Genomic DNA, 11,223 nt, shown 5'->3' with positions numbered 1-11,223 from the left:
TAGAATCTCCTCCACAGCCATAGTCATCATCCAGCCAGGCTGGAATGCCTCCACTGACAGAAAGGTCACTTCCTCCAAAGGAATCACTGGTGGCTCTCTGTCCTCCTATACTTTATGTCTAATTCCATCTTGGGGAGCTTTTCAGTGAGTGCCCCACCCCTCTCTCTTCTTATTAAATGCCCCTGGATCATCCAGCTAAGTTGTCCTGACATCCTCCTTATGCGACCCACCCCAATCTGATAATAGTCCTCCTTAAACTGCAAGCTTCAGAGCTGAATGAACCATGCCCTGGGTCTGGGCTAGGCAGGGCTAAGCTGGATGCCCTCTCTACTCCTCAAGCTGACCAGTGTGTCACCACAACACCCTGCTGACTCCTATTTAAGCCACCAAAGCCAAGGCTTAAGTCCTGACTCCATCCTTATCTCCCTGAGCAACCCTGAAGAAGTGCCTCCACCTTCTCATCTGTAAAATGGGTGCCCTAGGTGTACCTACCTTATTCAACGTGTTATGAAGCTCAAATGAGATACCGCACATAGAGCATTAACAGAGATGGGCTCCTTTGAAGGGGCGTTGTGACACCAGTCACGCAAGCCCCAGGCTACACATTTAAGGGCACAGTTAGGGCTTCACAGGTAGGGCACAGACATGCAGAGCCCATGGTGGGAGGTGCAGGGACTGAGCCAGGTCACATGCCCAGGGCCCACATTCCCTCTTGATCCTACCAGCAGCACCTCCCAGGCCCTCCCTGGGGGAACCAGAGCTGCCCAGAGCAGCCCTGGCTGCATCTGGTGTCCATTTTTCTCCACCCATAGGACCTTCTTAATTTTTCCCAAACCAGGTCCCCACCTCAGTTGCCAGGGCTACAAGCAACCAACACCCTCTCCCGTCAGGCTGAGCAAGAGCCTATGGCGGCCGTGCGTCCAGGGCAGGAACGCAGGGACAATGGCTAACAAGCGCTAAATGTGCTGAGCATTTACCGTGTGCCTGTACCGCTCTGTGCTCCTCACACCCCGAGGACCTCGGATCACAATAACGAACGGGGTCGTCACGGGTAACATTACTATCACTACCATTTTAACAGAAGGAGAAACTGCGGCTGGCAGGTGAAGCAGTCTGCCCATGGTCATGCCGCTGGCGAGTGGCAGGGCTGGGATGTGAATCCAGGCATTCTATTCCCAGAGCTCATGGTCGTAATCACCACACAGCCTTGGCCATGCCCACCAGGGTCTCACAGCCTGGCAGAGAAATAGAAACCCTCCCCACTGGCTGCAGATGTGCAAGTCACAGGGCTGGGGGGTGCCCCGGGGCACAGATCCATGTGGGCTGGTGTGGTCAGGAAAGGCTTCCTGGAGGTGGTGGGCTGGGGTTGCAGGGTGGTCAGCTGGGGAGCAAAATGCACACCCTCCCAAGGCAGGCTACCCTGGGCTGGGACCTGGCTCTCGCCATCTTTCATTCTGAGGCCTGGGGCAGCCTCCCTTGGCTCTCGGGATCTCTGTTTCTTCATCTGTAGGATGGAAATAATAGGGTGTTGTGAGGATGCCAAGAGCAGAAGCTAAGCCACAGAATGCCCAGGACACAGTAGGTGTTCAAAAAAATGTTAGCCATCGTCCTCAATATTAGTATTATTATTTTGATCCTTCTCAGTCCTGTCCAAGACGTGGGTTCAGTGAGATGAGGGAGGCCTGGCACACGGCGAGTACTCTGCCCCTGGGAGGCAGGAGGCAGGGAGGGCAAGCCAGGGCCAGGGACAACCCAAGCAGCCTAGACTGGGGCTCCCCCTCCCAGAACAACTGGAGGGAACCCCTAGCTTTGAACAAAGCCTCTTGGGGAGGGGGGGCGTTCTTTAACCAGCCCAACCTAACTCGGGACCCGTCTCCCATCACCACCTCCGGGTGGCCTCCAGGCTTTCTCTGAGTGGGTACAGCGGGTCAGCAGGGCGCCAGAGCAGCCTGGTCCTGCAAGGCACCAACTTCAGCACCCGTGACGCAGACAATGACAACTGCCTCTGCAAGTGTGCCCAGATGCTGTCTGGAGGTGGGTGTGGGGGGCTGAAGCCCCGCACCTGGCTGGACACCCCCGTTACCTCCCCACCCAGGTCCCGTGCATTTGGCCAGGTGCTGTCGGGAAGAGGGTACAGGTCAGGGTCTCACCCACTCGCATGCTGGCCTGGCTGTTCCCCCCCACCACCCAACCCTTTCCCCACTAAGTCCTTAAGGTTCCCTCAGTGTCTCCCCTCTTCCTAACACAGGCACCACCGATCTTTCTCTGAGACTGGGCTAGGGGAAAACAGCTGGGGGGGGCCATCGAGGTGCCACCCTCCAGAGGCTGCAGGCTGAGCAGAGGGTCTGGGGATCCCCCTGCTGCCCGCATGCCCATTCCACTCGGCCCCATCTCCCCCTGCGAGCTGGCCTCCTGGAGGAGGCAGCAGCTCCGGTTAGTCCCCAGGGGTGGGGGGCTGCCCTCAGCCCACTGGCTGGCCCTGCCCCTCCCCAAGCATCTTGCTCTCCCTCCACCAGGGTGGTGGTTTGACGCCTGCGGCCTCTCCAATCTCAACGGCATCTACTACCCGGCTCGCCACCACGTGCGCAAGCTCAACGGCATCCGCTGGCACTACTTCCAGGGCCCCAGCTACTCGCTGCGGGCCACTCGCATGATGCTGCGCCCTGTGGGCATCTGAGAGGCAGCCGCGCCTAGAGGCTGGACCCGGGGGAAGAGCCGGGGCAAGCTGGACCCCAAACACAGGACACAGTGCCAGGGCCTTGTCCTGGATCCCCTGAGGCCACCCTCCTTTCCTGCCCGGAAGTCAGAGGGTCCGCTGCCTCCCTGTTCCCCTCAAGTTGCGAAATGGTGGGTAATGGGGGGATCCTGCCTCTACAGTGTCCCTCTGCCCTCTTCCCTTCTGTCTCCTGCACAGGCCCCCTGACAGCTTGAGGGTCACAACACCCTGAATGAGCTGAGAACAGACTTCATGTAGGTCCTCAAAGAAATACATGACTAACAGTCCACCCCTCCTAGGCCCTAGCATCTGGAGCTCAGACCTGGTCTCTTGGGGGCTCCAGAAGATCTAACAAGGATTTCTTTACCCCCAGTGTGCCCTAGAAGGTGTTCCGGAGAGAATAACTCAGGCTCCCCTCGAAAAGTACCTATGGAGGGAAACACCAGGTTAAATCAATATGAACAGGCATCCATAGCTGCAGGACTTGTCAGAGCCTTTAATGTGGGCATATGCCTTTTGACTGCCTGTGAAGAGGTTAGAGTGGGCAGCTTTCTCCAAGTGTCCTTATTGGAAAACAGGCCTTCTTTATCCCAGAGCATCTCTCGGGGCTGCAGATGCCCTTGGAAAAAGTTGGTCAAGTGTGAAGAGGAGGAGCCCTAGCTCCCCACCCCCATCTGCACTCACACTTTCTAGCTACAAGAGACACAGTGATGGTCTCAAACAGCCTCTAAAAGCAACTGGAAGAAGCTTTGGGTTAAAGAAGACACATGCCACCCCTGAAGAAGGATCTAGAACTAAGTGTCCAATCTGTGCTGTGGGCTGGGGTCCTGCCAGGCTCCTTCTTGCCCCAGGAAGCCAGATATCTGCCTGGAGGCTACCCTCTCAGCACTCCCTATAGCCCTAAGCCACCTCAGCTCAAGTTCAGGGACTGTTGGGGACTGTTCACTCTGCCTTGGGCAGGATGCCATCTTCAAGTCCAGATCCCTCCAGCCTCCAAGCCAGGACCCTAGCCCTCTCCTCCCACCTGATCCAACAGTGATGCTGCAGTTGGGGGTTTGAGGGAGGTGGGAGTGTGGGGCAGGGCCGGCCTTGGCCTGGGTCTGGGACACCAGGGGCTCCCCCACGAGCTTCCTTCAGAGGATAGGGTCAGAGAGGGGCCACAGCTGCCCTGCCACCCACCCGGATCACTGTCACCCTCCTCGGGCCTGATGAGGCCAGCACCGTCCTGCCGTCTTCAGCCAACACCCAGACCAGCCGAGACCAACCTGCTCTCCCACTAGGGTAGGCCTCTGTCTTCAGGTTTTTTCCTGGATGAGGCTGGGATGGTGGAAATGGGCCACCTTTTCCCACCTGTCCTTGAGTCCTGCCTCAGCTGGTCCCCTGAGCAAAGCCAGCACAGATTAACACTGATCTCTTTGAAAAAAACAAAGGATGGGGTTGCCAATGGGGGCCTTTCAGGCAGAAGGGGGAAAGAACCAAGGGCAGGGTGCTGCCCAGAAGGCTCACGTGGCCTCACACAGCATTTGCTGGGCAGGCCTTCATTTAGCATCTGCCGAGTGCCCAGCCATGCTGCGGGCAGGGCTCTGGAATTGGACAGACCTGCTCCAGCTCCTGGACTTGAGGCCAGTGGCTCAGCCTCTCAAGGCCTTGTTGCCTTGTCTGTGAAATAGAAATGATGCTCCCTCCTGGCTGGGCTGTGGCAGGAGGCGATGAAACCGTGTATGTCAGCTTTGTAACAGGGCTCAGCATGAGCAGGTGCCTAATAAAGTTTAGTTCCCAAAGAGGAAAGTGGGGTGAGGAAATTCACCCCTAAGTGCATGCCCCCCTTCTTCTGGACCCAGGTAAGGTGAGCATTTGTTTTTGACTCCGTGGTATTTATGTTTGTACTGCAGAGTTTATCAGCCAGGTGGGCACTGGAGAGGAGATGAAGCCAGAGCTGGGAGCCCCAGGGACAGATTCCTCTAGGTGGGGTGAGGCCCAAATCCGGGTCTGTAGGCATTTTCTAGAAAAGGCCAAGAAGCTGATTTGGGTTACCTCAGATGCCTGTTCTTAAATAGTCATCCTTCCTTCCTACCTTCCTTCTTCCTCGATGCCAGGACTCCTCCAACACAAGGGTTAGAAACCCTATCCTAAGGAATGGATTGACTCACATGCCAGGAAGTCTAGGAGTGGATTCAGGCACGGTTAGATCCAGGGGCTCACATGGTGTCCCTCTTCACCTCTCAGCCCTGCATCCACCATGTTGACTTTACTCTCAATCAGGTTTTCTCCTGACAGGTGGCTCCAGCAGCCCTGGGCTCATGTCCTCCCAGCTGAGCATCCCTAAGACAGAGAGGTCCTCTGTCCCAGCGATCCCAGCAAAGGCATGATTTTCTCCAGCTGGGACTGGTCCTCCTGTTCGCACCTCTGCACTTATCACTGTGTGTCTGATTGACCAGACCTGGGCCACCTGATCACACCTGGAACGGGGGTGGGGTCAGTCCCACCCAAGTCACATGGACTGGCTGTTTCTAGGCGCCATTTCCAGACTGGCAATCACTGTTCCTCCTTCCATCTCTCTGACTCCCCTTTCCCTTCTCTCCATCTCTGCCCCCTCTCCCAGCCTCCGTGCCCCCAAGGCCTGGCCCCAGGCTCCAGCTCACCTCGGGGTTGCCCCAAACTATCAAGGACACAGCTGTGGCCTGTCCAGGGATGTCAGACCCTGGTTCGCTGTCCTGGCTGTGTCCCTGGAGCAGAATCCCTCGTCCTCTCTGACTGAGCCTCTGTTTCCCATCCGTGCAATCAGGACAGAGCAGCTGCTGACCTCTATAAGCCCCCTGACGGCAATGCTGAGCCACAGCGGCTGCAGACAAGACCAGCAGAAGGACTCCAGGCAGCACAAGGCCCCTGTGGGGGCATGGCTGGTGTGGCCTTGGCCCTGGCTGGATCTCCTCGAGGTCCCTACACATAGGATCTGGCTTCTGGGATACCTGACTCCGCAGGTTCCTAAGCAGAATCCTAGTCACCGCTCCCTACAGCAGACCGGCATTCTCCCAATTGTAGTGATGAAGAAGTTAGAGCTCAGAGAGGAAAAGGGTTTCATCCAAGGCAGCACAGCCAATCACCACCTCCAGTGCACTGGCATCTATGAGCTGCCTCCCTTGTGCAGGCCTTTCTGGGGCATCTTGGCACCAACCACAAAAATACTGGAGTACGGTCCCCTCTACTTATTTTAAGGACTGAAGGAAATTTCTGGAAAGGTCTCCAAGACCAGTCTGCCTTTACCACTGGCACCTGATCACATTGTTCCTAAGGTCTCTGCGTGTCCCCGGCAGAAGCAGTTTCCACAATGGGGGAGAAAGTCACTGTGCACACTCCAGAGCCATGGCCGAGGTCAAAGGTGGCCCTTTGCAGGGAGTAGGGGACCAGCCAGCATCAGAATGGTCTTGCTGGCTGGGGGGGATTTGACCCCATTTTTCAGATTTCCCTCCCCCTCAGTGTCTGTGGGAGCCTTCACCTCTCCCATTTAAAGATGCTTCCGAAAGCTAACAGCGTTGCCTTGGCAACAGCAGCAGCCTCATCTTCCAATGGGGCAGCACTTCAGAGAATGGAGTCTGGTCCAGGCCGTGTCCAGCATAAGTGTGTTACTTTCTTGTGTTAGATGAACGTGGGGTTGCGCAGCAGAGGTTCTCGTGTGTCCGGAGGTCAGGGAAGTCCAATACCCTTTAGCACCTGACACGTTCCTGCCCTACCCCGTGAGGACTCTCAGAGCCTCCCTTTCCCTGTCTGCACGCTGGGGAGCCTGGGGGCTGGTCCACAGGGAAATTAGGCGGACCTGGAACATTCACTCATGCAGTCATTCATGCATGCATGCATGCATCCGTTCACATAGCAAGTATGTGTTGAGGATCTGCCTGGGTCAAGGCCAGGCTGGGTGATGGGAATAGAGCAAATAAGACAGTCTTATGCTCACAGAACGCAGGCTAGAGAGAGAGGCTGGCCCAAATCAGAATTTTTTTTTAGTTTGTAAAACTAAATTGACAAATTAATATATTTCAAATAAAGAAAGCAAACAGGAGGTAGAGACTGATTACAGAGGGTCCAACTTCAGGTGATCAGGGGAAGCCCTGTCTGAAGAGGTAATACCTAAATGGAGGACTGATACAGTGAGAAAGAGGCAGCCAGGGAAGGGTAGGTTCAGTAGGTGGAACAGCAACTACAAGGGGGCCAGTATGGCTGCAGCCATCGTGAGCAAGGGGGAGAGGGGTTGGGACAGTGTGCCTGCCCAGCACCTACATCAGAGATCACTCCCCAACCCAATGCCTGCCAGGACTGAATCCAGCCACCACTCCGCCCGAGTCATTGTGCAGCAGAGGCAAATTTCTGCCCCTCTCTGGACCTCAGTTTCTCTGTAAAATACAGGAGAGGGAGCACCTCTGTCTGAAAGTCATCCACATCCTGTTATTGTATAAAACTGAGTCAAGGGCCTTATTGTGTGCACTGCCCTGCACTCGGTGCCAATGGGGGAGTCAGAAGGAAGAAGAGAAAGTAAGGGACTTGCCCTCAGGCTGAATGGGCAGTTGGGAGTATCTCCTCCACGGGATCAACCAGGAGGGCTTGGGTGGGAACACAGGGTGCTGTCTGCCTCCTCTGTGCTAGTCTACACACACTAACTCTGAATCCTAATGGGTTCTAGTATTACCCCATTTTACAAATGTGGAAACAGAGGCTCAGAGAAGTCAAGTGCCTTGCCTACAGTCACACAGTGACTTAGGGTACAAGCTAAGCTGCTGTAGCAAGAGGACCCTCAAATTCAGTGGGTTAAATATTTTTCTTCCCTGTAAGTCTGGAGCTGAGCAGTCCAAGGCTGGTGGGCAGCTCTGCCATCCTCAACCACAGTTCCCTCTCTGGCCCGGGCATTGCTTTGGGGGCTCACCGCCCCCAAATCTTTTCTTAGTAGGACTTAGCTTTCTTCCTTGTCGACCTCCTTGATGTGCTCCGGCCTGGGCAGGGGAGGGACAGTGACAGGCCACTTTAATCTGGGGAGACTGGAAACCTCCTGGATGGCCGAGGTCTCTTCCCTCCACCTCCACCTGCCCGTTGGTGTCTGGGAGAGTCGTCAGGACCACAGCTATCCAGGTCTGGCTGTGTCCACAAATCAGAAGAGTGAACCAACCCTTTCCCTCTCTGGACCCCACTCTCCTCATCTGTAAGAAGGGAGTGAGCAGCCCAGCTCTGCTTGCTTCACAGAGTTGCCATGAGATTCAAATAAGATGGTCCCTTCCTTCATCTGTGAAGCAACTGTGCTAGGCACTGGGCACATGACCATGAACAAGACAGAGCAACACTTGCCCTCAGGTGCTTATAGTCTGGGGTGGGTAGAAAGAGACAGAAATTCAATACAAATTAACCAAACCACCTAAAGTACAATGAATGTGAGAGGGGAAATATATGGTGCTATTGGAGCAAGGGCGCCAACTAGTTAGGGAAGGCATCCTTCTAGGATGAGGAGGAGTTACGTGAAGAGGAAAAAGAGGGTTCCAGGCAGAGGTAACTGCACACGCAAAGGTCCTGGGGCTGGCCCAGAGGAAAGCTTCAGAGCATTCGGGAAGGGGAAGAAGCCAGAGGTCTGGTAAGGGACTGAGGTAGGCAGGCCCTGGTGGGCCAGACTGAAAAGAGGACACAGAAGATAATAGTCTAAACATCAGGAAGCCAGCGCTGCGGTGTCGCCCAGAGCCTACAGGCTTCCCCGTCCTCCAGTGTTAGTGTGTAACCATGAGCAAGTTGCTTTCCCCCCTCAGAACCTGAGTTTTCACTCCCAGTGAAATCGAGATCATGATACCTATCATGCCAAGGCGTTTGAAGTTTAGAGAAAATCTATCTACTGTCCGTGAACGACTTGTCCCGACACAAAAGACCACTCCATAAATGATGTCCTATTCGCAATGCAGCCTGTGGCATTTACAGGCTTTCCCGTTATTTCTTGAACATTTGTCACTGCTGAAGCTCACTAGCGGACAAGTGGGGCTGACCCCAAACGTTTGGGGGAAACTTTTAAACTGATAGAAGCCAAGCCATGCCTTTGTTCTTTTCTTGTCATTTGAGAAAGGGCCCCAGGGTTACACAGGAACCTAGTTTGAGAACGATAACCCAACAGAAACGTAAAAGAGCATCTAACACCCCTGACATCTGTGCAACAGGTTTGGATGAGTACAACAGAAGCCGAGGAGTATAGAACGTATTAGCCCCCAACTGGAAACGCCAATAGGAAAATGGGTAAATAGTGGTATATTCATACATGGAAGGGAGTATTCACTGGGAAGGGCACTAGGGCAGTTTGAGGGAATGAGGACTGTTTGTTTCTTGACCCATGTGAAGGTTACACACACATGTTCAGTTTGTGAGAATTCACCAGTCTGTGCCTTTGTGTGTGCATTTTTGTCTCTGTATGTTTCTCTATATGTACTTAGGTATGTCGGGAGGGGAGATTACACATCCACAAGTACACTGTAGACACAAAGCTATTAGGGGAGAAAATAAGAGTGTAGAGAGGAATTTGACCACTGCTAACAAAATTACTTATGCATTTACCCTTTGACACAGTAATCCTCACTTCTAGGAATCTGTCCTAAATATACATAATACATGCACAAAGTTATTCATTGCAGCTTCATTTGTATTTACCAAAGATGGGAATCAATGCAAATGAATAAACTATGGTAATTTATTTCTGCATATCAAACTACACCAATCTCAGGGGCAGAAAAATAACAGCCGTGGACTTTATTTTGCTGAGGGATTCTGTAGGTCAAGAATCCAGACTGGGTATTGCAGGGAGGGCATGTCTCAATGCCATGACAGCTGAGCTTCAGCTGGAAGACCCAGATGGATGGAGGTGTCCGGAAGTTGGGATGAGGTTGGGGGAATGCTGGAAGAGGTGGGGATGGAATCATCTGGAGGCTTTGTTTCTGTCACCTGGGCTGGGATGACTCCGAGGTGGGGCTTGGGGAGGACTGCTGACTGGAGCATCCAGATAGGCCCTTTCCCCCATGCCTTGGGCTTCCTCACAACATGGCGGCTGGATTCTGAGAGGAAGCATCCTGACAGCAAGCATTCCAAACAGGACCAGAACATAATTTGCAGGGCCCAGTGCAAAATGAAAATGTGGAGCCCGTGGCTCAAACCTTAGGAAAATGTGTTTCTTCCTTTCTTCTACATTCTCTCTCTCTCAACTTGTCATGGTGTTATTTATTTACTCAATGTTGTTCTAAAAATTTTTTTTATTTAAATTATTAGCATAAATTTTACCGTTCATCTTTATATTGTACAATGACAGTTTTGAATGCAGATGTGAGAGCATTTAACTCATAGGTGGAGTCACTGAAATTACAACATTATTATTTCAGAGCTCGTGTGTGTGTGTGTGTGTGTGTGTGTGTGTGTATTTCATTCTTACCAAGACTGTGGAAATGCTGCACCAAATCAATGGATCACTTTTATTTCATTTCTTGATGTGCACACCTTCTATCAACACTCTACCTCCTGCATATCATGGGTCAAGAAGACTGAAAGGAAAGGGACCTAGGGGTGCCCTGTTCTCCCGTTCCTCTGTGGGTCATCATCCTCAGTGCAGGTGGTTGGCTAATACAAGGAAGACACATGGATAAGAAAGGATACAATCAGCTTCCTGGGTTGTCTGTGGTTTTCTGGAATGTTAGTGCCTCTTTTCTGCCACCAAAGGTACTTCTAGTTGGAACAGAAAGCCTGGCCTCTGTGGGCTGTACCCCTACTTACTGAATCTTAGACATCACAGGCTTACCTTGTACCCACTTGGAGTCCCTCCTAACGTCCACATGATGTGAGCTCACTAGAATTCTACGCTCATGGGGCATTGTGAACACTTTATGTGAATGGTGAGCATTATATGTGAACAGTGGAGACTGTATGTGAATGGTGGAGACTGTATATGAACAGTGGGCACTGTATGGGAACGGTGGAAACTGTATGTGAACGGTGGGCACTGTATGTGAAAGGTGGGCATTGTATGTGATAGGTGGGCACTGTATGTGATCGGTGGGCACTGTATGTGAACAGTGGACACTGTATGTGAACGGTGGGCACTGCATGTGAACAGTGGGCCTTGTGGGCACCGTATGTGAACGGTGGGCACTGTATGTGATCGGTGGGCACCTGTATGTGATCGGTGGGCACTGTATGTGATCGGTGGACACTGTATGTGAACAGTGGACACTCTTACTGCATGTTCTGCTCACATGCATCAGCCACTGTTCCATTGGACTTCACTTCCAATACACAAGTTCAAAGATAAAATTAAGAATTTCAAGATGTGGGGCTCCTGGTTGGCTCAGTCGTTAGGCATCTGCCTTCGGCTCAGGTCATGATCCCAGAGTCCTGGGATCGAGCCCTGCATCTGGCTCCCTGCTCAGCAGGAAGCCTGCTTCTCCCTCTCCCACTCCCCCTGCTTGTGTTCCCTCTCTCGCTGTCTCTCTCTCTGTCAAATAAATGAA

The 11,223-nt window shown here is 53.0% G+C and overlaps 1 protein-coding gene across 2 annotated transcripts in view; it reads left to right on the top strand.

The window, feature by feature from the left end:
• ANGPT4 (angiopoietin 4) overlaps positions 1 to 9,573 on the top strand; it is a 41,907-nt gene extending 32,334 nt beyond the window's left edge. For both annotated transcript variants that reach the window (XM_073880611.1, XM_025876563.2), the window contains 2 exons: positions 1,904 to 2,034; positions 2,517 to 9,573. In XM_073880611.1, coding sequence (XP_073736712.1) covers positions 1,904 to 2,034; positions 2,517 to 2,677 — 292 coding nt within the window. In that variant the 3' untranslated portion in view covers positions 2,678 to 9,573. The remainder of the gene's footprint in view (positions 1 to 1,903; positions 2,035 to 2,516) is intronic.
• The last annotated feature ends 1,650 nt before the right edge of the window (positions 9,574 to 11,223 follow it).

Source organism: Callorhinus ursinus, unplaced genomic scaffold (assembly GCF_003265705.2).
Source record: "Callorhinus ursinus isolate GAN/ISIS: 27379988/994484 unplaced genomic scaffold, GSC_fseal_2.0 scaffold38, whole genome shotgun sequence".
Classification (NCBI taxonomy): domain Eukaryota; kingdom Metazoa; phylum Chordata; class Mammalia; order Carnivora; family Otariidae; genus Callorhinus; species Callorhinus ursinus.
This window is presented reverse-complemented; position numbering and strand designations above follow the sequence as displayed.